Below are 25,265 nucleotides of genomic sequence, written 5' to 3'. Positions count from 1 at the left end.
CAAGGGAAATCGAATAAGGTTCGAGATATGGGAGTTCGAGTTTCGGGGTAAATTAGTAGAACATGGCCTGAAGGGGATCGAAAAGGTTCGAGATAGCGGGAGTTCGAGTTGCTGAGGGTTCGAGTTACGGATTCAACTGTAATACTACTTTTCGTTATGAAAATAAACCATTATTTAAGCTGAAATCGAAATCTGACAAAAGCGGAGTTTCATAGAGTTCCTTATCCGAATCCACTTGAAAATTGACGTTAAAAGGAAAATGTGAGTCAGCAGTGACGTTCCGGCGGATGAATATTAACGTAGGGCCATAAGTTTAATATTGGCCTAACCATTGCAGACAATGTCGTGCCGATATTGCTTTGATTTTGTTTACGTGAAGCAGCATCCTGCCGCGGGTCCAATATTGGTTTGTTTGGGGGCGGACGGGAAGTTATGCTTTTGTTACGCAGTTCAGGCAATTCACAATAGAGCGGCGTGCGGCAGCGAGCGAAGACGGCCTGTTTGAATTTTAGAGAGCTAGCGCGAAAGCCCGTGCTAGCTTTTTTGTGGATGGTCAATGTTTTCCACTCGACTTTTTATGAAAATGCGAATTCTCTTTACGAATGCCGCACATTTCTTTCAATGTTATACCCCATTCACACCGAAGCTACTGAAGCTTATCCACAAGGGGTTTCCCCGAAACGTAGTAAACGTCTGTTTTTACACAACGTTTTAAAGTACTCCAAGAACACCATTGAGTGCACGTTTAAAAACACGGTTTAAAATTGTTTTCTTCGCTGAAGTTGCTAACTGATATTTGTTGACTTCAAATTTAGCACAGTGAAGTGCAAGTTGGAGCTTACTTTACCTTTTGCATTTAACTTTGGGGGTTTAATTGTATTTTCTTATGTATTGACCTTACCAACAAAACCATAACTTTTTTCGAATACAAACTTATTAAAGGTACAGTTGATTAGTCGAAGCTGTCACGCAATGTTAATTATCACTTAACACGTGAGTTTGATAGAACGATCAATTCAGCAACGAACATTTTCAGAATCTTACCGTTCCAAAGCTGTTCAGATTAAAAAAAAAAACAAGGTCTCTCCATAAGATTTTCTTGAACATTCATCACTTTCTCCCTGAAATTTGCAAGACAATGCAATGGGGAAGTTTGTTTTTCTCAGAACAATTTTTATTTTTGGCAACTTTCGTCACGCGTCTATGGCTGAGGTCACGTTTTCCGATTGTTGCAGCAACACTCACAGAGCCTACCGCTGACCAGCAAGTACTCATTTTACCATTCGCAGGCCAGGGTTAATCTATTCGGCGATTTTAGATGACTTCAAATCGTTGCAGTTTTACTAAGTAGTTCACTTTTGTTCTGCATCTCGTCGAGATGCCTCCCTTCAGATGATTTTAGAACTATGTTTGAGAGTAGAAAACCGAAATACTGTGACGTGGATTTCGTGAAATGACAGAATTTGACTTGGAAGATGGGCCGTTAGGAACCGAAGCAACCGGCGGATTTTCAGACAAGTACGAAGTGAAGGAGAAATTGGGCGCGTAAGTGCAATTTGTTTTGTTTAGATGAATGTTTTCAAGAAAGAGCTTAAATCTTTATGCGTTTCACATTTAGGGCTATTTGTCGAGCAATTAGTATTAAAGCTAGCTGTGTGTTTATACAGTGAAGCGTAAAGTCTTTCCGCCGTCTGTTCTTGTATGCTACGGAAACTAATTTCGCTGTGATGTCTCACGAACTTTTTCCAGTTCTCACATGTTTTACATAAGGCGGTGATGGGTTTTAACTTGACTAAGGTGCCTTTTCATTGCTTAAAACTCCTCACAAGGCACCCAAACAAATGTAAGGCGAAGGATGTCGAAATTCTTGAACACGTCTTATCGATTTGTTATTAGATCCGGTTTGTACGTAGAAGCCGGCCGAACTTTGGAGCGTTAGACCGGGGGTTCTACGCATCTGATCTGTAAAGTAAACAAATAGCACCTTAGTGAAAATTTGTCAACGTTTTCACTTGAAATCTGGTTGGCTTTACATACAAATTGGTATATAAAGATGCTTGTATAACATGGTTATCATACCGGCCGGCAGACGCTTCGCTTCGAAACGAAGGCTCGTGTTTTTGTTATGGCCGACACGAATCGCCGACTAACAAGCAAAAACGTGATCTGCAAACGGTTACACTTAACCTAGAAGGTCACATAATCCACCTCCTACAATATAGAACATTTTAACGATAGTTGAGGCTGCAACAAATTCTGTGACCAACCGAATTCTCAGTGTTGCTTGTTTTGGGCCTCATGCTTAAAACAGGTTAACTACTGGGATAAACTTTATAACTCGATCAAGCTCGGAGAAACTACTGTTTGTTTATTTTGGTAGTACATTGTATACAAAGCTGTAATGCATAAGTTAAAAGTTTGTAAACCATATGTTTTAAGAGCTGGTACGCCCAGAATGACAGTTGGGCATGTAAGTTTGTACAATGTTCAGTTCTTTAAACTTGCATTCTGATTGTGGTTCCAAGCTTCTAAAAAATAGTTTAATAATGGCCACTTTCACACTAGACTTGGTTTTATTAGGCGAGTTATTGTTCAGCTTAGACCAGTGGCCATTTTCTAGCTAGGAATTTCAAGGCATAGCTTGCAATGAAAATATTGGGAGGGGGATATTGAAATAACATTGTCTTTTTCTGATGGACAGAATAGTGGAATTTCAGCTTGAGAATAAAATTCATATAACCAAGTAACTAATACACCAACTAACAAAAACAAACAAATGAACTAAAAACTAACTAAGGACCGTATGAACTGTTGACTTGAAAGCCATCAGCTTGCAGAATTACCCTGTTAAAATAAAGGCTTTGCTACTTCTGCTATGCCACAAGGCGCAAAGGTTTACAAGTTACTGAAAACATCTGTTATTATTCCGCACCCCTGAAGGCAGCTGCTACCTACGGGTACAGCTGTAGCACTAGCTATGCAGGTACCTGAGCATCCTCGGAGACCCAGGGGCAGTTAGTGGGGGCGAAAGAAACGCGAAACTGCGGGCAAAAATAGCGCGAAACTGCGCGCAACAAAAATTGGCATATATAAAAAGTTGTATTGACTGAAAGTGCCCCTGGGGAAAGTGTCTTACCAGACCAGTTCAAAAACCTCTCTGAATACTGCCTCCCGATTGGGCAGAAAAATCTTTTGTATTCCCTTTGTATTATTCTGCCCAATCGGCGACCAGCCTGACTACAGTCCTTTTGGTGTGTTCCACACGAAATATGTACACAAAGCCAGTTCGCTCGCCGTACCTGTCTGCTTGTTCGCCAAGAATTTGCTCGGGAAGGAAAAGTTTCGGCTAGTGCCTTCCCCTGGTGGAAAACGTCGAAAGTTTGACGGCCATGCACACGGACAAACGGCAGATTCTTCATATTGTGGTCGATCGTCGATCGTTTGCGAGTTTTAAAAGTTTGTGTGCGATATGCTAGTTGCACTGCTGTAATGGATGTTTTCAGATTTTTTCTGGGAAGATCAATGACAGCTTTACGCGAAAATTTTCCAAACAAGAGTAATTTTTTTACGAACAAGCCCGGCAGATGAGCTACGCGTGCAAAGCGTGCAGCAGCGATTCCTAAGTTTTTTATAGGTGAGATAATAGAAGATCGATCGCAGCTGGAAGCGAAACTACAACAACAACAAAAATTTATTTAAACAATCATATTATTTACAATATTTTTCACCTCCCGCAATTAGCCTAGTTATTTGAGGCGGGAGGTAAGAAGAAAATGAAGAAGAAAAAAAAAAAAAAAGTTACAAAAGAAATACCTTATCTACATTAAAGAAAGATAGTAATAAGAAAGATAACTTCGAATATATAGTAATAAATTAAAATAACAATGTGTTTTATGTGCATCAATAATTTAGTAAGTCAAAAATATTTCCAAACAAACTTTCAAGACTTAATTTTGTAATTTTTCCGTCGATCGACCATTAGCTACGCGCGCGTGTAATGCGTGCAGCAACAATTGTAGCACTCAAATGACGGTCATATTTCCCGAAGACAAAATTTTCCCGACACTTCACATCCAAGTTGAGGAGGCACTAGCCGAAACTTTTCCTTCCCGAGCAAATTCTTGGCGAACAAGCAAGACAGGTACGGCGAGCGAACTGGCTTTGTGTACATATTTCGTGTGAAACACACCAAAAGGACTGTAGTCAGGCTGGTCGCCGATTGGGCAGAATATACAAAGGGAATACAAAAGATTTTTCTGCCCAATCGGGAGGCAGTATTCAGAGAGGTTTTTGAACTGGTCTGGTAAGACACTTTCCCCAGGGGCACTTTCAGTCAATACAACTTTTTATATATGCTAATTTTTTTTGCGCGCAGTTTCCGCTATTTTGGCCCGCAGTTTCGCGTTTCTTTCGCCCCCACTAACTCCCCTGGGTCTCCAGTGGTACTGAGGCAACCTGGGTTTCTATATTTAGTCTAGTGAAAAATGTCAACCTCTAGTCTGATCAACTTTGAAACTCTGTTTCAATTATTAACTTAAGGCAAGTTCATGTTACAACAATTCTTTGAAGCGTAGCAAGTTGCCATGGTAATGGAACCAAAGCTGCACTCCCCTTAGAGGGATGAACAACTAAACAAACACTAAGCCGGCTCATGAACAAGGGCAGCTGGCTTTTCTGGCCTTGGCAGCTCTAAAAGTTTACCTTAGAAAGAAGAGCCTTCTTATTATTTAAGTGAAATTTCAGCCGGATTTTAGTTCTATTTCAGCCAGTGAAATTAGCTAGCAGCTGTCTCTTAGCGACATTGCTGCCCTAAAGGTGCCTACATTGTATCTGCCTTTGGGCAACATGACAAACTTACAACTTTAGACCAATTGCTTAAGACCTTGGATGCCATGCATGGAAGGAATCAAAGTCTTTTAAAAAGCCATTTCCAATTTGCCTTTTTCCTATAAAAATTATTGCAAAATAAGTTGTAGTTTTTGATTTGCATGGCAACCATATAAACAGCTTTAACCAGAATGTATAGTATTGTGATAGTAAAGTTGCCTAAAAACACACTGCACTATCCCTGACAAGGGCTCGAGCATCCCATTATTTGGCAAACCCTATGATCAGATTTTGGTGACCCATTGGAAGCCCGGTTAACAACATTGCACTGTACATGCTGTAGATTAAAGCCAAATCACACTATAAAGAAACGAAAATAAACAAAAAAAAATTATTTATAAATTCACTTTCAGAGGAATTTCTAGTGTGGTGCGGCAATGTTTCCACAAAGCTACTGGCAAACCATATGCTGTAAAAATAATAGATAAGCTGAGTGATGCAGGAGGCGGGGACATAGAGGAGACAACAAGAGATGAAGTCACCATCCTTCTTGCACTGCAGGGACATGACAACATAAGTAAGCAAATTTGCACACATTCCATTTCAAATAGTTATTATGTGGAGCCTTCTTAGCTTGAGTTCATATAAACAGTTGTTTCTCTTTCGATGCTCAATATTTTTCCCCTACTCAAGAGACGTAATGAGATTTGAACCCACAATATTACTTACTGATGAAATGGTGTACATGTACACTCTTGTTTTTGTTTTTCGATCTGTAATATTTATGGCATGTTGGTTTCTTTACAGTTGGCTTGGTAGATGTGTTTGAGTCTCCTGTGTTTTTCTTTCTGGTTTTTGAACTGTAAGTACACATTATATTGTTACAGACTGAAATTGAAGAGCTCCAGAGAAGAATGGCCCCTGGACTTTCTGGCTAAATCGAACATTATCAAAACAGCTCCAAATTGCGCATGTAGGTTTGTTTACGTGTGCTTACACTGTCCTTTGTTTCATTTCGCTGGTCTTTCGTTTGTTTTCGAAAAATAACATATGCAAAAGACAAGGGAAGGGAACGTGCCCTGCGAAACATCTAAAGAATTTTTTAAAGTCTAAAACAAGTTCACTTCTCGGCAACTTTGTCGCTGCAGCACCCAAGGGGACACTGCAAAAGTCACGCTGACATAGTTCTTTTATAGACATAGTCTTTTTAGACTTTATTTACCACATGGCTCTGCCGGCCTTTGTCGAACAACTTTTCCCTTGAGCGCTAAACAGCACTTTTGTACAAAACAAAGGCCGAACATCACTCATTTCTTCGAGAAATGCTGTGAGACTTACGGGTTTTCAGACTTAATGATGTCCTTCAACCGCCAAGTGGATGCACTTGCACTCAAACGAACCAGTAGTTTATTTTCTCAAGAAATGCGCCATTTTTGTTTTCTGTACTTGAATCCCTAACATGTGACTTAAGACGTCACAATAGAATAGCGAGTCCCAGTCCCTAGCTGCTACCCCCTGCGAGCAAATTTAATAATGGCGGCCGGTCAGCAAAGTTGGTTTGTGAAACGCTGTTTTTACATCCCCGACGACTGTAATAAAGTTCCTAGAGGCAAGATTTGCACACGCGATGCGTGGAAAAATGTCTAGTGCTGGATTACTGTGGACAATGTAAGCTACAAAATCTTTCTTTTTTTGCATATGTTATTTTTCGAAAACGAACGAAAGACCAGCGAAACGAAACGTAGGACAGTGTTTAGCACACGTAAACAAACCTGTATGCGCAATTTGGAGCTCTTTGATAATGTTTGATTTAGCCAGAAAGTCCAGGGGCTGTTCTTCTCCGGAGCTCTTCAATTTATTTATTTCTTTGCATTTTTTTTCCATTATTAACTATAATAACAACACTAAGATAATTATTTAACTTATTATATATACTCTTGATTATTCACTTCAGACTATTTTATTGGCCTCGAAAGAGTCTGAATAATAAGTTTGTTAAAGTTAAACCTGCAACTGGAATGGTCTGTAGCTGCAACAGATTCTTTTTAACTTTCAGTATTGCTGTTTCATAACAGGCTATCATTATAACAACATGCTTGTTGTAGGTCAAATGGGTTTTCAGTTTAAATTTGTTTTTATCACTGACCGAAACATTAAAGATTCTTTCTCTTCACCATGGTTATTTGTTGAACATTAAATAAATGTGACTCCCTTCTTCAGTCATAAGAGTTATTTCTTAATTTTTGTATTGTATTATAGAGCAGCAAAAGGGGAATTGTTTGACCATCTTACAGACCAAGTAACGTTATCAGAAAAGAAAACCAGGTGAGAATTGATTAACTTTTAAACTAATGTTCATTAAGAGAAAAGATACCTGTAAATTTTACAAAATTTAATGTTAGTCTTGCTTTAGATGTCAGCATGATATAATTTTTGATGAACTAAAGAACACATACATGTAACTATATAAACACAACATTGACAAAACATGTTAAAACTAATGTTTATTTTTATTTTTTCAGGCGAATCATGCTTGAGGTATTTGAAGCTGTGAAGTTCATGCATGAAAATAACATTGTGCACAGAGATCTGAAGGTGAGTTTCATTGCCCAGATAAAGTTAGTATTTAACTTTATTATATGGGCATGTCCCACAAGGTCTTGAAACTACTGAATTCAAAAATTTGATTGGCTGAAAGCGCTATTGAATCGCTTTTTAGATGGTGATGTCTCAGTGCAATATAAGGGCAAGGATTAATAGTGCAGGGCTGTCATCAAGTTTTTGATCAGCCATTACACCAAAGTTATCACTTGTAGCATTTTGCTCTGTATGCAAGCGTAACTTAACGCCAATTAACATCTTCACCTGTAACATTGAGTGGACTCAGCTGTAACAGGTTACGGGCCTTAACGACATCCCTGATAGTGTGACCTTGGACTTAAAGAGTTTCTTAATTTTCCTTGTGCACAGAAAGTAAAATGTTGTCTTGGTCTGATTTGTCATTAATATTAATAACAATTCAAGTGCAATGTTCATTTTTGTTTTCACTGATGTGATTGGTTATTGTTTCTCTCCAGCCTGAAAACATCCTTCTTGATGAAGACTTCAGAGTAAAAATATCAGATTTTGGATTTGCAGTTAGGCTAAGAGAGGGAGAAAAGCTCAGAGGTACAAAGCAATGACTTGTTTTCAACTTTTTTGTTATCAGCAGTTTTGTCACCCTCTGCTGCCCCTCCAAACTATTCCTTAATGCAAACCTAACCACTTACTGACTTTGTGCTTTTGGTTTCTTGTGCTAGCTACAAGTCACATCTTTAATTAGGATTGAAAATCTGCTGGTTAGCCTTTATTACCCTTGTTAGTAGGAAAAGGGAAAGTCTGCGCTCAGGCCATGAAGTGGTCCATCAGGCCAGAACTTCTCCCAGTTCCCATAGCATAAAGCGGCTATGAGTATTTCTACTCTTTTCTCCCCCCTCCCAAGCTGGGATGGTTGAAGAGTTGGAGAGAGGCACTATGTTCATAAAGTGTTTTACCCAAGAACAGAATGCAGTGACCCTGGCCTGAGTTAAAAAAAAAATAATGGTCCCCTCGGTCCAGTCCAGCGTTCTAATGATTTGGCCACATGACTGTGCCTTCCACGACCTGGGTTTGAAAAAATAAAAATTATCTAATCAGTCATGTGTTTCTAACATAAATATTTTTTCCGTTGTTAGAGTTGTGTGGGACTCCAGGCTATTTATCACCTGAAGTACTTCAGTGTTCTATGTTTGCTGATGCCCCAGGCTATGGAAAAGAAGTTGACATGTGAGGAAATGCTCCTTCATTCTGTTTTACATTACATGTAGATATTTAAGCCAGCTGGCTTACAGTGCATGCAGAAGGCTACAGCTACATATGCAAAGCCTTTTGCACGCAATGCATGCCTATAATGCTATTATGATAGGTCTGCAATGTATGCAGAAGGCTACGCCTACATAGCTACGTAGCATGCACTGTGTGTGTGTTATGCTTGGAAATAATTACCAGTATTTAAATACAACATGTACATTTATAACAACTTTATCATGTGAATAATCAGGGTGTACAGTGTCTTATACATTACAAGAACCAGTTCTGTCTGAAAGTGCATTTCCATTGTAAATGATGCCAGAGTGAATGCAACTTTAGTCATGTTTTGGTATAATTTTGTATTCATATTTGAAAGCCTCGTGATCTTACTCCAGCGGAATCCTTGATTTCTCAACTTTGATTTCTCGAACCTTTTGATAACTCGAACCAAAACTCATTTCGCTTGGATTGGCTTCACTTAGTTGAACACTGCAATTTTACCTGGAATTCTTGAACTCCTAATTTCTCGACCTAGTTTTCATTTCTCTTGGTGGTACAAGAAATTGGGATTCCAAATAATTATTATGTGTACATGTTGCTGAATATTTTTTATGTTTTATTTCTAGGTGGGCATGTGGAGTGATAATGTATACTTTGTAAGTATTTGTTCTCTTTTGTATTTATATTATATCATCTTAGTCCACATAAAAAAAGAGAGAGAAATTGGTTAACATTTCTGCATCTGTGCTGCATGCTTGGTCAATGGAAACTTTGTATTCAGTTAAATTGAGATCGGCTACTAGGCTGTTAAACATTGTTTTACTTAGTGAGTAAGGTTAAGTCTGCTTTGTGCCAAGGCCCATACTGCTGGAGCTTATCCTGGTTTCTCTAACGTGAAGGGACTAGGAGTATTTCTACTCCACCCCTCTGAATTGGATGCCAGTCCATCGCAGGGTCATCCCCCAGCATTAAATTCACTGGTGCCTATTTATACACCTGTGTGGAGAGAGGTACTGAGAGTAAAGTGTCTTACCCAAAGTGTCTTGCCCAAGAATACAGCACAATGTCCCCAGCCAGGGCTTTGAGTCCAGCGCACTGACCATAAGGCCACGCACCACACCTCCCAGTAGATTAAGACAAAAATCATTGCAACATTAATGTTGTTAGAAGCATGATGCAGAATGTGAACAGTATTCACCCAATTCTCTTCACAGGTTGGTCGGTTGTCCTCCTTTTTGGCATCGGCGACAGGTTATAATGTTGCGATCAATAATGGAAGGCAGATATCATTTCCACAGTCCTGAGTGGGATGACATTTCTGAATCTGCCAAGGATCTGGTAAGTTCCTTTCCTTTTTAGAAAACTGAAACTTGAAATTAACAATTCATAAGCATGTGAGCATGTTGCCTAGCCAAAAATAAATGTAATCGTGCACGCCATGGTACTATGTCTAGAAGGTCATGTTCTATTTGGATCAACTGTATTAGGTTGTTTGTATGTTTGTTCTTCAATGCCTTAGACTGCTTTAAAAAAATAAAATGTCAGCTGTCACCATAGTCAGTTAAAACAGTCAATCTGTCAAGAAGCCAAATATTTTGTAGTTAAGTGTTTTGATCAAAGGTTGTTTTGTTAGCCAAGGTGAGACCACACATGTGCCGTAGTTATTCTTGGACGCCTCGTTTGTTCGTCCAAGAGATTTAGCATTCAAAAGTAGGTGTTAGCTGTAAACATGTTTTGGTTTCCTTACCACCTTAGCTACAATTTCGCTATCACTTGTTTGAACATTTGTGTCCCCCATTTTTGATTGGTTACTCCTTGTTCGCTTTTTATAGTCAGCTGGGTTTGCTTTGATTTTCTGATTAAGTACCCTCTGTTTTGAACCACCTGGTTTTCTCTTGGCAAAAATTCTAAGCATACCTACAGGTAATATATAGCCTTGTACATTGAACTTTGTAAAGTAGCAGAAGAATTAGAAGCAACAGTAGCTTTTAGAGGTTTTGAAGTTGCCAATAAAGCCTTTGAAGAACGGTTAAGTAAGTCCAGACTTTCAGACACCTGTATCTTCTATCCAACAAGTGGTCCATTTGCAACATTGTTTTCAACCAAATCAACCGGTAACTTTTTTCCCACAATAGAACACAAAAAAAATTAACCACCCAAACCAATCGGAAACGCTTGATCTCACTAGAACACAGCCTAACAGTTGTCAACCGTTTCAGCTGGAAACGCGAAAAAGTGTTGTTAATTACTGGGACACTTCAGCTGAATCAACTAAAACCGGTTGCAGTTGAAATCGTTTGCCCCAATAAAATATGACCTAAACAACATCCTTGCCAAAAACTGTGTCACACTCAATGTTTTGTAGTCTCATGGTGAACGTTTCTTTCTTTCTTTCCTCAGATATCCAAGCTTTTAGTTGTTCATCCTAAATTAAGACTGACTGCAGAACAAGCACTGGAGCATCCCTGGTTCAAAGGAGCTCAGGTTTGTGTTTAGTTAGGTTCGGAAAGTGATCAAAAGCTGATTTCTCCTTACAATACCAGTTTGCTGTCAAGCAGACAGGTGCTGAGAAAAAGGAAAATCATCAACTCAAAGATTTTGTCTTGATGTACCGCCAAATTCTCAAAACTAGCATTAAAACAAAACTATGTAAACGAGTAAGGAGAATTAGTGGTTTGAGCTTGGTACTCAAAATGGTTGAATTCCAGTTCACCTCCTTTGTGCTTTCTTTGCCTGTCCTAATTTTTGTTTTGTGTTAAATTATGAACATTGCTCATTTAGTTCATTTTTTTATTTGCAGCAACCAAAAAATGAAGGATTTTCAGCAAGACGAAAATACAGGGTAAGTTATATACTTTTATTTTGTACTATTAGAACATAAAAGTGTGTAAAGGCACTGTTTTTTTTTTTTTGTTCTTCATGGTGACATCAACTCTAATCAGTAATTGAAGCAGAAAAATTTTCAAAAAGCATTTCCAGTGCATGTTCAAGGTTTAGTAGCCATGCTAATAGGCTTAAAGGGGGGGGGGGGGGAGGAAGGGGGAATTGGGAAAAAAGAAAAAATGAAGAAATAAACCAATGGGTCTTGATAGCAGGCGTTCCCTTCCCTCCCCCCCTCCTCCCTGTTCCACTCCGCTTTCACTCCTCAAATTCCCTCGATCCCCCTACTACCCTCTCCCCTTCTTACGCCTGCTATGCAGGCTAAAGGTTTAGTGAATTTCACTATAGCAAAAGACAAGTCATAGCAAAATATGTATATAATTGACTTATTGGTTGTTAATTTCCTACAGGGAATCCTGATTGCCCTTGTAGCGGTCAGGGAATTCTCCAACTTTGCCAAGAATAAATTACAACCAGTGACATTTGATTCAATTCTTCGAGAACCTTATGGCGTGAAACCGCTGCGTAAAATGATCGACGGCTGTGCATTTAGAATCTACGGACACTGGGTCAAGCGGAACAAGGATGAAAACCAGAACAGGGCTGCTTTGTTTGAAAACAAGCCACACAAAGAGAAGTACAATGGCAATGGACATTTACCCAGGAAGGCTGGAAATCTAGAGCCCTACAATGCATCCTTTAGAATGTCTTCCTTGGGTTTTTTTCAGTACAAGTCCGTTAGAAAAATTGCTTCGAGCAACTAAGGAAGCTGTTACACAAGGCAAGGTTTTGCATAGTTTGTCTCACAGCGGCTAAAATCGTTGTGTTGCGACATGAGTTACTCAAGGGGTGTTAAACTGTGCAATGCTATTCTGCGTAACTTGCGGTTTTGTTGGCGCGCAAAAGGAATGAAAAATCACCAGCTACGCAGGCTTTTTAATGACGTTTGTTTGTTCTGGTCGCTCAGGTTACACTTTTTTTCTGTGACGCTCAGGTCACGCCTTCTCCGGTCACGCTGGCATTGCTCAAAGTATGCTCAAAGCTCATGAGCTGCTGGACGCTTACATTCAAACACTGAACTAAATGGTGGTTAAAAAAACTAAAAATGTAAATACAAATTAAAACTTTAAAGCTGCTAGCTGGCTGTTGTTCTCCACAATGTCAGAGCAAGGGATAAGTAACCAAGATTGTAAGACTGCTACAGTCATTGCAAAAATAGCAACATTTGAGCAACTAAAGAAACTAAACGATGCATTGCACTAAGCCAAGATTGCCTCTTACAAACTGTGTCGCAACAGTGCGAGACAAGTGCATGAAGCACAAAATATTGCCTTATGTAACAGTTTGTACATGTAATATAGATTTTCAACGGGGTGCCTTGTAAAAAGAATTTTATTTTTTTTTTGTTTGGTCACTGCACTCATGAGCACATGAACTTTGTTGACCTTTTATTATGCCCAGCAGTGTGAACCGACAGATCATTGGAATTGGAATTGATGTTATGAGAAGAAAGTTTCGACTTTAAATCTTGAAAAACAAAATTATCTAATTCTTAACAAAAAAATTTACATGATATATAAAAGGTGTTGTAAAAAGAAATATTCTTAGCATTGTAACCAGGGCAATTTTTCCAGCAAGAGCTGCGTTTGTTGAGTTATTATTAATCTGCGTAAATTTGCAGTTAAAACGTTTTGTTACTTTATTCCATTAATTTATAATTATTTAATTTAAAACAAGAAAGGCAATGTTGAAGCTCAATTCAGACGAGTGAGCGCGCTAGAATTTATGGTACATTGTACCTTTTTTGGGGGGAGGGGGGACTGGGGGGAGTGGTGGTTAGAAGAGAACAAGTGATGGGGATCGAGGGAGTTGCATGTCTGAAGAGTAAAAAATGTAGTTCAGGTGAAACGTTGAAAGGAAAAATCAATCCGTAGCAATTTGATTGCACAGAAGATTCCTTCTCCTCGCCCCTCACCAAAAACGACCTTGGGAGCTCACGTCCTACTCTTGAGTGAGTTAAGCATGTTGTCAACGTGACTGTATAGGAACAGCTTGTGCAGCTGTGTTTTTGTGAAAAATTTTAAAGGGACCAAGTTAAGAACTGTAAATGGAGTGAGAAAATGTATGCATTTATCTTAAAATGCCATCTAGTTTTTATCATCATAAATCCATGATTGTGTGACAGAGTGGTTGAGATCGCAAAGGTTCTGGGCGGAGGCTTGTAATGTTGGGTTTATTTTCAAACAATTTCAAATTTTTGGGACTTCTTTGTGGTGCTGACATACCAAGGGATATGTCGCAGTGGCATGTAGTAGAAACAAAATTACAGCATGTACACACACAAGAAATGAAGCAGAGACATGTTGCCGCAACACAGACCCTATTAAAGTAAGAATTTTTTTTTTTTTTTTATGAGGGTGATTTTTGAACTTGGCAGTTCAGAATTAACTGATAACCTTGTGGCCCTCCTATCTATGAGTTAACCATAATAAATATAAGTATTAATAAAAAATAATATGAACGGTATTACAACAATGAGATCCCTGATCATGAAAAGTATAAGTGCACCCCAAAGCACGAGGGGTCGGGTCACTGCAACATGTCTTGCCATATTTTCTTGTGTGTATGTTGTGGTTCAGTTTAATCCTTTTTTCAAAATTCCTTTTCCTTTGTTTTGGGGTATGGTAATGTATGATAATGAGTTTAAACAAAGCAAAATGAAATTTGAATCGCTGATAAAACTGAACTACAATCATGTGATTTTGTTCTAGCTACATGTCCCTACAACATCATGATGTCCCTTGTTGTGTCAGCACCTTAACATTTGGTCAGTTAAGACTCGATCTCAATTCTCTCCATTTTTTTTACTTTTATTCTTTAAATGCTTTTTATATTAAGTTGATGTTGCCGTAACCTAATTCTGTACAGAAAGTAAAGCAAATAATACTAAGATTTATCAAAAGATGATTGTAAATGGCACGTATATATTTACAAGTATTTATCCTGAAATGTCCGGGTGCCTCTAGGAGAACTTTGATAATTTATGGCATCCGGTTTTTGACAATTTGAAGAAATTAGTTAGCTATTAGTTGTATATTGGTGGTGAATAAAAAGTTGAATCCTTGCAAAGAACTCAAAGAATATTTTTCTTTCGATGCTTGTTATGTTGACGTGTAACAGGGTTTGTACAGGTCATGGAAAACCTAGCCTGCAAACGCGGACTCAAGCAACAGCCGGAAATGCGTCTGTGTTCGCAGGCATGGAATTTTAGAATTTCATTTTCCAGGCCTGGAAAGTCATGGAATTTAAGTGTGGTTCATGGAAAGTCATGGAAAATGGTATTGATTGTATAATGCACCTATCAATGTTAAGCCCGAGGGGGGGTTGGGCATGGGGTGGGGATTATGACATTTTCTTAAAAAAAATGTCAAATTCCCCATCCCCGGGACAAAAAACTTGGTCAAAATCCCCACCTGGGAGCAAGAGAAGGTGGTCAGATGTCCTTCAAACCTTGTTGCAGGGAATCATACGACCAAAATCCCTACCCTGGGGACATCATGTATGATCAAAATCCCTACCCTGGGGAACGACCTCACGATCAAATTCCCGTGGTTAGCCCCCCCCCCCCCCCCCTCCCTCGGGCTAAACATTGATAGGTGCATAAAATAATTTAGGAAGGTTATTTTTCATGAAGAAAAGGGTAAAAACGTATCCGAAATCAAGATGATTTTTGAAAATTTCCAAGAAAAATGGTCAAATTTAGGTCAAGAAAAATTTTAAAAAGTCGTGGAAAAGGTCATGGAAAGTCATGGGATTTCAAAAGCTCACAATACTACGAACCCTGTGTAAGTGAAATGTACAGTAATACAGGACAAAAGATAGAAGGTCAAAAAAATCCGTAATGTTGGCTTCTGGTTGGTTGTTAGAGAGCCCCCAAAAAATAGAGAGACAAGGAGTGAGAAAGTCTGGGTACTAGTGTCGTAAACACAACCGAACGGGCTCTTGAGACTGCGGTTACATAATTACAACATGGCGGCTAATATGGCGTAGATCTTTTTGAGCTGCGTTTTCACCAAAAAAGCAGTCAAAATGGAGTTTATTTGCTGTAACTTTTTTATTACTGCGAAGGAAATTTGACTGAATTATCACTCATCTTTTGGAACAGCTAGCCGGTCGCTCTCCTTAAATTCGATGTTTTGTGCAGTCTCTCACTCGACGAAACGGCTTCTTCGTTGCCGATTTCATTTCGATATTCAAGATGTTTGTGCTTTCAGGAGAGCATGCTATAGCAATGGAATAAGGTCTAATGAAGGGCCTTTACGCTTGTACAAGTCCTACTTAGAAAAACAAGTACTGAAGCCTGATGACTCCCAGCTTAAAGTCGTTTATCAGCTTCAGGGTTTGTACGAGCGACTGAAGGATTATGATCCTCAACAGATATCAAGTAAGTCCACACTCTAAATAAGTAAATGTAAATTAATAATATTGTGTTACGTCTTTTTTCTACACCAAGTAGACTGCAACTTAAAAAAAATACAATTTTATTAAGTCAAAAATGCCGCAAGGCTAAGAGCATAATTTTTCCTTGATAAAAAAATGGGCAATTTTGCCAATCAGTGCTACATTTCTAGTTTTCACTGTCACGCAATCAAAAAATAAATTTGAAATCATTCAGCTACCGAAGCTATGAATTTCAAATATTTTAGAAAATAAATAAATAATCAATTTCTCCAAGTCTCAGGTCTGTGCAGTGTACCGTTGGCGAGTTATTTGCCAAACCGTCCATGCAAATTTGTAAGGCTCAGTATGGAGACCCCGTATTTGTGTCCTTCCGAGGGACACAAATATGGCTGCCATGATGTCAGAGAAACCATCTGGAACTCAATTTTGCTATAATAGCAACTACTTTTGGCTCATGAGCTAGTATACTTTCACATAAGCAGCACTTATTATACAGTGTAAAATTTGAAATGTTCAATTTGCTGAAAATGGAAAGGAAAGGCCTTTTTTCAAACAAAACAGCTTTGTCACGGCATTCACCTTGATGTCACATTTGGCGGGGGACTCAGATATCCAAAATGCTCTGTTTAAAAAACAAAGGCTGGAAATTTGTTTTAAAAAAACAAGAGCTGGGAATTTGCAGAAAGATATATTTTTAGTTCATCGTACAACTAGCCAGTATTTTGATTACAGAAGTTGATGACGTAACCTGAAAACCAAGAATAAGTTAGAAGAACTATAACCTGTCACAGTTCTCTGGGTATTTTAGGGTATGCATACACAGTCAAAAATGATTATCCATCCTTTCTTCTACCTGTCGTGGCATAAACGATAAACAATCAAACAGAATGAAATGGAATTTTACAGTAAATTGAACATAATGTACAAACAGAACTGTGCCTGGTCAATCCAATAGTCAAATCCTGGCCTCTGGCCACTCTGCACCGTGTAGTGCACCATGTACTGCATAGCACCCCCCCACCTCCACCCTCACCCTGCATGGTCCCTCCAACACTTATTGCATTGGGCAATTTCTGATGCCTCACTCATTTGAAGCCTGGTCTTCCCTTCATTCTGCTTCAACTACTCTTCTCCACATCAACTTTTCCTCCATCACCTGTTTCTGCCTGGGCTCCGATATAGGCCCTTTTTGGTGATGTTAAAGTTTACCTTTGACTTGCCTCATTTTTACCGAATGGTAATGAAGGTGTAGTGATCATTCTTGAAGTGACGTGTTTCCCTCACTCGACCACTCGCTCACTCCATTCTGATATTAAACCGCAATTAATTCATGCATTTAACGGTGAACGTGCTGACAGAAAGGTTCTATAAAAACGCCATTCAATGCATGTCTAAACAAATTATTCTCCAACCTCGTTCCCAGGGTCTCTCTTTCAGGGAAGTGAATTGAATTTTCACAAAACAAATCGAAAGAGGATCAGTTACATGTATCCTCTGGTGATAAAAGAGAATAGAATCCGCTCTACAAAGCCTCAGAGCATAGGCTATCAATGACCCATTCACGTAAGAAAACATTCAAAGACGCGTTCTAGTAAACACAACATTCATGCACGTTTTTGTTTCGCGTCACATCATCTTCGTCTCATCTTTTTGAGTCGTGCAGAAACGCGCATCTTTCTCTCAAATTTTATTCGCTGCTCAAAATAACGCTATACGTTCTGGCAGAAAAGTAAACATATTTACAAAACAAATTTACTTAACGCTAAAAAGGATCAAAGGTTACACTTAAATATTTTTGTGATGAAATAGAATTCGCGCTACGAAGCCTGAGGGCACGAACCATCATGACGCAATTCCCATGGAAAAATAAAACATTCACAGGGAAATAAAGTGAGATTGTGTTACATTATTGAACGCTTATTTAAAGAAAAAATCTATCAATGAATCTATCAATGACCCATTCACGCAAGAAAAAAATTAAAGGCAAATTAAGTGAGATTGTGACATTACTGAAAGCAGCTATGAACTACATATAGTTACGCTTAAATTGTTATAAAAAATTATTACGCTCGCCATGCGACGTGTTTTAGTTAACACCACATCAACAGCACGTTTTTGTTTCGCGTCACGCCACCTCGTGTCACGTCATCTGTTTTTGTTTCGTTTCCTCAGAAACGATACGGTATTATTTTGGATTCGAGGTGAACTATTTACACAGTGGAGGCTGCTATCCAATCAGGAGAACGCTCGCAACCACAAAGTAAATAAGTTTGACCGAAGGCAATTAATTTCGTAAAAGCATGTTCTTCAAATATCTGAAAGATAATCCTCAGCATGACCAAAAAATATTGAGATTCCTTACAAATACAAATATCCGACGACTGCAATGATTTTAGGTATGTTTAAAGCGATGTATTGGAAAAAAATTAGAGCAAGTTCTTTTAGCGTTAATTGTAAAGTAAACATTCTAGCGATTTTCTTAAACGGAAGAAAACTTCCACCAATCAGAGTGTTTGCAACGCAAACAAAAGCATGATGACATGGCATATCTGCCGTGTTTGCTCGCACAGAAGGGCTAGCATGCCCCGAAAACGGGCATGTTGATTGAAGAGAATCGCATATATGCAGGAGAGTTAAAAAGTTTTTTCACTTCATGTAACAGATTAATGTATAAATGTGTATAGGAAAATTCACGGCATCTTCGACGTCACAAGCCGCGCGAATACACGCAAAATTGCGTGGGTTCCCGCGTGGACGTATCCGGAGTTGCGTGATCAGTGTCACGTAAATCGCGAAAACATTCGAGTCGGCACGAAAAGTTCAGAACGAAAAAGAAGACAGTCAAGTTCTTTTAAAATCAAATTTCTATGACAGTTTTGTATAGCAAGCTGTGCAACTGCCATGTCGAACAACATTTATCACCTTGATGTAAAGCTCAAGATTTGTATCTCTGTTCTTGTCGACTAGGGTTTTGGTTTCATGGTTTGTCTAGATTTTCAGTTGGCATTTATTTGATTTGAGCATGTGCCTTGAGCATGTGATCAATTTAGAGATCAATTTAGAGATTATATATAAATCAAGATTTTTGTCAAAAGGTAATAATTTCATCTACGATTATATTGATTAAGGAACATATTATTTTCTGTAGTTATTTTTTCATTAATAAAAAAAAGTGTTGGTGAAGGCCAAGCTCCCTTTATTTAACTTTATTTGGAGAGAAAGACACATACTATTTCTATAAGGAGAAATATTAATGTGTTACTTGAACTCTGCCAAACTGTAGCAGGTCTGAGTTTATGCCTCCTTCACATAAAATGGACAGTAGGCCTTAAATGGGAAGTTACTACTGAATATGAAGTTTTTTTCTTCACTCGCGCATAAATTTAGCAAATTTAACATACACTAGGACCTCCAAATTAAAATAAACCCCAAACCAACCTTTCCTTAAACATTTATTTACGCTATTCTCACCTTCCGCAATCTGGAAACGAAACACTATTTCTTTGTGAAATAGCTGCTCGTTCATTTTTTTGAGTCGAGCAGATACACGAAGTGCTCAGGCGTATCTTTTCTCTCTTTTATCCGCTGCTCAAAAATAACGCTATACGTGCTCACAGAAAAGTAAACATATTCACAAAACAAATTCACTTAATGCTTAAAAGGATCAAAGATAATAAACTGACCGGTAAATATTTTGGTTGTGAAAACTGAATAGCGCTACGACGGCTGAGAGCACGAGCCATCAATGACGCAACTCACGTGGAAAAGTAAAGCAAAGTGAGATTGCTTTACTTTATTGGAAACTTATTTAGAAAAAAATACGGAGGTCGGCACTACATTCATCGAATTACCATGAAGTTGCTCGAAGAGCCTTTGATTTCTGCTCATATACCATATAATTTTCCTTAAACAACAGCTATCCCTCAATTAACCTCCCCCCCCCTTCAATCATTTCCCCATTTGGTGAAAATATTTGAAATAATCACCAACCTCCCTAATCTTCCTTTAATATTCAACCCTCTCTCTTTCTTCCTACCCTTTCTTTCATCACCTTCCTGTCAAGTTACAAATTTACAACTGGGATCGGGGTGACCCAAGCTCTGATGCCAAGGATACTGACACTGACAATTAGTCAAAGAAACCAAATTGAAAGCTCTTGGAAAGCTGTTTTTAGTGAAAATTCGCATGTTATTGAAAGGGTAGTAAATAATGATAAAGTGGATAAACAGGAAGGGACATATGGCAGTGACATGTGTCAGCAACATGTAGCAGAAAGGGAATCCAAAATCCCTGCAACATGTGCCCTCCTGTCTTGTTGTCATAAACAATCTAATACTGTATTTACTGGATTGAGCACCCTGACATTCTTTAAATTTTTAGTGTTTCGGTTTGTGGCGCTAATTTAGGGCGATGCTTGGGGGCACTTATTGAAGGGGGGTGCATTGTTGTGGATGAACACAGTGCTTAATAATATTGAGGACAGTGCTTAATCAGGGACATTGCATATACTGTATTCAAAGATTGCTAGCGTCCATGAAATAATCAATTTATTATAGTAAATGGTTTGAACCCAGGAGTATCAGTGTGTCATATAGAGTGATCTTCCAGGTGAGAGTAGTTCTGAGAAGAACTGTTGTTGGTGACTGACCTCTCAACAACCTGAGCGGAAGTCATCTTCTGCCCAGGTTGTCAAAACGTCAGTCACCAACAACAGTTCTTCTCAGAACTACTCTCACCTGGAAGATCACTCTATATGACAAACAATTTATCAATCCATTCTTATTATTTACTAAACTTTTTATTGTTTTAAAAAATATTTTATTTTTATTTTTATAATATTGTTATTTTCAGATAGCCAACTGCCGGCACCACAGGGACTTTATCTCCACGGAGGAGTGGGTAGTGGCAAAACAATGTTGATGGACATCTTCTATGACAGCATTCAGGTTCAAAACAAGAAGCGTGTGCATTTCTATTCGTTCATGCTTCAGTTGTATTCAGCTCTGAATCGCTGGAACCTGTGTTGTCCTAGTGATGAACTGACCTTTGATATAACTCCAGTGGAGGCCATTGCATCTGAGCTGGCTGGAGAGGCTTGGCTGCTCTGCTTTGACGAGATGCAGCTGGCAGATTTTGCCTCCACTCGTCTCCTGGAAGGAGTGTTTCGTAAAATGTTGGAAAGTGGTGCAGTTATTGTAACAACATCAAACAGGTAAACACAGTACATTAAGATACATGTAGAGTCCCTTTTTAAGCCAAGTGGCCCATATGACTGGCGCTTGACATAAAGTGTTTCTACTTTCCCCAAGATGCTAGTCCATTGCAGGATTCCCCCCCTCCCCCCCCCCCCCCCCCCCCCACCCTGCGTTAAATTTGCTGGTACCCAGTTATACACCTGTCCCGGTTGTTCAAGGGATGGAAAACGCTCTCAACTGGGTGAATCACTATCCAATGGATTGCATAGTTTGTTTTTTCAACAGTTATTCACTGGATAGTGATTTACTGAGCCCTGGGTGGAGAAAGGCATTGCGAGAGTGAAGTGTCTTGCCCTAGAACACAACACACATGGGCTTGAACCTGTTCTGCTCGATCCAGGGTCCAACCCACTAACTATTAGGCCACTGCTCCTCCCCAAACATATTTATTACACTAGTAATACGTGACTCGCAGAGCCTCGCGAAGCTCTGGGTTGGGGAGGGAGGGGGGGTCTTATAAATAAGGAGTGATAACCGGTTTTAACCAGGTGATTTGTTATTGTTGCCTAGTAACGGACATGGCCGCGACACCCTTGTTCCCAGGGTCTACTCCGCTTTAAAAATGGCAGCTCTTTCTGGTTCGTAAAGAGGTATAAAGCGTTGGGAAGCGCAGGCTATTTTCAAAATCATCGACAAATTATTGGATATTCGCATTTTGGACATTTATTTCAGGGCATTAAAAAAAAAAAGAAGAACGAACGGCAGGAGGATTCGAACCCTCCGCCCGCGCGCCTCTGATGGCCATGAAAGGTTTATAGCTTGAATAGGCGTTGAGGGAGTATTATGTGGAAATCAGTGGTACAGTTTAATCCGAAAAGGAAAACGATAAAAATAAAGGGTTAAGATTCAAACCCACAAAAAAAAGTAAAAAAAAAAAAAGAAAAAAAAAAACTTTAGCCGGATTCGAACCCCTGCCCTCAGTCCCGAAGATCTGATTTGAAGTCCGATGCTCACACCATTAGGCCACCAGCGCGCGGCCGTGTGACGTCATTTCCGCCATACACCAAGCTCACAAATATATATATATGACCGTAAACTCCACACGAGATTTCATCCCGCCTGAGCCCTTTGAGGGACAAAATTATACACCCCGTTACGCTCGGCCGTCGGCCTCGCTTCGCGAGGAATTAGTTGTTGTCATATATGAATCTCACACTATGCACAGTTTCCCTCTTAATGTTTTCGGGCTATTTTTTACTCAATGAATAGTCCTCTTTAGCTTCGTTTGTTTGTTGTCCCATTTCAGACCATGTGTTGTTGCCCTTGAGAATTATCTCTTTCGAATTCAAATAAATTCACGTGGAAAAAAATGAAAAATTTCCAGATAGACAAACGAACAATTCCCTGGAGAGCATCCATGATCTGAAATTGGCAATTTACATAAAACTCGAAAGAAGTCTATTATTGTTATTTCCTCTCATCCAAAACACTCAACAACATAAAACCTGCTAATCGGAATCTCCCCTTTGCGAATTTTGTAACGAATTAGAAACACTGTCGCACATGCTAGTTAACTGCTCCCGTATACGCGACTTTTGGAATTCAGTCTTATTTCGGTGGAATAGTCAAAATGACGACAATTACAATTTTGATGAGTTAGGAATAATGTACGGCTATAATCCCGGAAGTTCTGGCTCCTATATCTTTAATTATTATATTCTACTTAGCAAAAGACATGTCTTTTTACAAAAATATGAGCACAAATTACCTAATCTCCTTCTCTTTCTTGAGTTTGTAAAAGAAAAAATGTTTATTCAAAGATCAATCGCACATGCGAAAGGACAAAAAGAAAATTTTTTGAACTTATGGAAGCCTTTACTGACAATAACTTAGTTACAATAGTTACGTAAAACGTGTATAGCATTGTTACCTCTGTATTTTTTATTCATTTATCTTTTTTTTTTCCGTGTATTGTCAAGTGTATTGTGTTGAAAAATAAATAAATAAATAAAAATAAAAAATAAAAAAAATAAAACCTGCTAATTCTGAGTTTTGTCCTTCAGTCCAACTTGGTAAAGAAAAAGATAACATACACTTCACTTTTGAAGTAAAGATTTAACTGTAAAGTAAGATTTGCTCTATCTTTGTTTCCAGGTCTCCTAGTGAGCTTGGTGCCTCGTCGTTCGGACGCGAGAGGGAGGCTTTAGACTCTGTGACGTCACTTGTGGGTTTGCTTACGAAGCATTGTGAGCTGGCTGCCATGGATTCGGAAAAAGATTACAGAAATCACCAGAAACCTGGAAATAAAAGTTATTTTAGCCCTCTTACTTCTCAGACAGAAAAAGAATTTGACCAAGCATTTTGCCAGGAGGTGGGGCCTGGTCTTCGGCTTTCATCGGTTTCTCTTCCGGTCTATGGTCGGAGGGTAATCGTGCCTGTAGCTTCGGAGAATGGTGTGGCCAGGTTCACTTTTAATGAGCTGTGTCGGTCACCGCTTGGGCCGGCTGACTACATTACAATCTGTAATGCTTTCCACACAGTGTTTGTGGAAGACATTCCCCAGATGAACATTTACCAAAAGAATGAAGCCAGGCGCATTTTGAGTTTTGTGGACGCCGCCTATGAGAGCAAAGTGAAAGTATTCTGCACGGCAGCCAGTTCTCCAGATGAGCTGTTCCAACTAATTCCAAGCGATGACCCTCTACATGAAGACAAGATGCACATTGAAATGATTGGCGAACTAGCTTATGATCTTGAGCTCACGCAGCTCGACTTGAAATCACTCGGAATCTTGACTGGCGAAGAGGAAATCTTCTCCTTTAAGCGTTGCATCTCACGCCTGAAAGAAATGCAAAGCGAACTTTACCAGTTGCAGAAGCATCGCCGCCAAGCTTTCTCCCCATACATAGGTTCGTTTGAGGATCGGCTGCAATCGGAAAATCGGCGTCGGGAGCGTGAGCACAAGCGACGTCTGAAAATGCTCGAGGGAGCCTCGGAACTTGAAGACAGTGACGCTCCTCGGGAGATACCACTGACACCACTCACCGCGGGCTCGTCAGACTGGGCAGACGAAGCAAGCTATATCACGTGGAGTAATGACGTCATGAGAAAAGAACTGCGAGATCTGGAAAGGAAGAGAAGCGGAGATTTGTTGAAGAAACATGATGCGCCAAAATTTAATGAAGAGCACTTCTGGGGGTTTGGCTGGTGGGAAAAAGTTATGGGAAGGAAAAGGGGCAAAAGAAAAGAAAACAACAAACACAATAACCACCCAAAGGAATAAAAACCAAACTCATCATTATTTGTGAGTCTTCCCGAAACCACACCACGAGTACATGTATCCCCATTTAACATCTAATAATCCACAACCCACATTTTAGGTTTTGTCCTAAAACCATCAATATAACTACAACGTCGTCCTTTCAAGCGTTGTATCTCGCGACTGAAAGAAGTGCAAAGTGAACTACTGGGATTTTGGCTGGTGGGAAAACGTTTCTGAGAACTTTTTCCCATTCATTAGGGTTTCAGTATGTTTATTTCTATCTTTCTCCGATCACTTTAACAACATGCTGTCTGAAAAGCTACACTGAAAAGGAACCCTTATTCTTAGATAAGCGCACTGTGCAATGTGATTGGTTGTAAGGTTGTGGAAGGAATGAAAAGCAAAAGGAGAAAGTTATAAGCACAATAGCCACCCAAAACAATAAAAACCATGACACAATTACATGTATTTCTATATAGCGTAAAGTCTCGCCTTGCGGACACCTCGCTATTACGGACACCCCGTTATTACGGACGGGAGTTGAAGTCCCGGTGAATAAGGGCCTCTACATGAAGCCGAGTTGATTTTCATCCCGGGATGAATTTCGTCCCGGGATGAAAAAAAATTCATTTTACATGAGCGTGTTCATCCCGGGATGCTGGGACGTAAGTCGTCCCGCCCGTCCCGCCCGAGTTGAATTCATCTCGCCCGTGCTTACATTACTTTATATTTCATCCCGGAAAGACTGTTTACATGACGTTTCTCGTCACGTTTCATCCCGGGATGACATTTCAACTCGGTGTTTCGTCCCG

At 39.3% G+C, this 25,265-nt stretch overlaps 2 protein-coding genes across 3 annotated transcripts; both read left to right on the top strand.

The window, feature by feature from the left end:
* Positions 1-1,267: 1,267 nt before the first annotated feature.
* Positions 1,268-14,667, top strand: LOC144647057 (phosphorylase b kinase gamma catalytic chain, skeletal muscle/heart isoform-like). Its single transcript, XM_078506798.1, has 12 exons — positions 1,268-1,545; positions 5,241-5,404; positions 5,635-5,689; positions 7,087-7,152; positions 7,350-7,422; positions 7,905-7,995; positions 8,541-8,631; positions 9,282-9,311; positions 9,870-9,993; positions 11,056-11,139; positions 11,456-11,497; positions 11,946-14,667. Exons 1-12 carry the CDS (start codon positions 1,454-1,456, stop codon positions 12,297-12,299), a joined length of 1,266 nt encoding a protein of 421 aa, XP_078362924.1. The 5' UTR covers positions 1,268-1,453; the 3' UTR covers positions 12,300-14,667.
* An 884-nt stretch (positions 14,668-15,551) lies between these two features.
* On the top strand, positions 15,552-24,862 carry LOC144645327 (AFG1-like ATPase). Of its 2 annotated transcripts, none has more exons than XM_078504866.1 (3): positions 15,552-15,979; positions 20,848-21,208; positions 23,346-24,862. In XM_078504866.1, the coding sequence occupies exons 1-3, from the start codon at positions 15,727-15,729 to the stop codon at positions 24,472-24,474; spliced, it is 1,743 nt and encodes a 580-aa protein (XP_078360992.1). In that variant the 5' UTR covers positions 15,552-15,726; the 3' UTR covers positions 24,475-24,862. The 2 variants fall into 2 exon arrangements, with proteins under 2 accessions (XP_078360992.1, XP_078360993.1); XM_078504867.1 differs by having other exon boundaries at positions 15,552-15,983; positions 20,852-21,208.
* Positions 24,863-25,265: the final 403 nt, after the last annotated feature.

This window comes from Oculina patagonica, chromosome 3, assembly GCF_052425735.1.
Source record: "Oculina patagonica isolate OP01 chromosome 3, crgOcupat, whole genome shotgun sequence".
Classification (NCBI taxonomy): Eukaryota; Metazoa; Cnidaria; class Anthozoa; order Scleractinia; family Oculinidae; genus Oculina; species Oculina patagonica.
The sequence above is the reverse complement of the archived record's forward strand: the minus strand, read 5'-3'. Positions and strand labels throughout refer to the sequence as shown.

Bases quoted from the DNA above. Each gene is read 5' to 3' on its own strand.
- LOC144645327 (XM_078504866.1), top strand. From the start codon at position 15,727: ATGTTTTGTGCAGTCTCTCACTCGACGAAACGGCTTCTTCGTTGCCGA. The intron at 15,980-20,847 runs GTAAGTCCACAC...TGTTATTTTCAG, and splicing joins TGATCCTCAACAGATATCAA to ATAGCCAACTGCCGGCACCA. The intron at 21,209-23,345 runs GTAAACACAGTA...CTTTGTTTCCAG, and splicing joins ATTGTAACAACATCAAACAG to GTCTCCTAGTGAGCTTGGTG.
- LOC144647057 (XM_078506798.1), top strand. From the start codon at position 1,454: ATGACAGAATTTGACTTGGAAGATGGGCCGTTAGGAACCGAAGCAACC. The intron at 7,153-7,349 runs GTGAGAATTGAT...TTATTTTTTCAG, and splicing joins TTATCAGAAAAGAAAACCAG to GCGAATCATGCTTGAGGTAT. The intron at 9,312-9,869 runs GTAAGTATTTGT...TTCTCTTCACAG, and splicing joins GGAGTGATAATGTATACTTT to GTTGGTCGGTTGTCCTCCTT.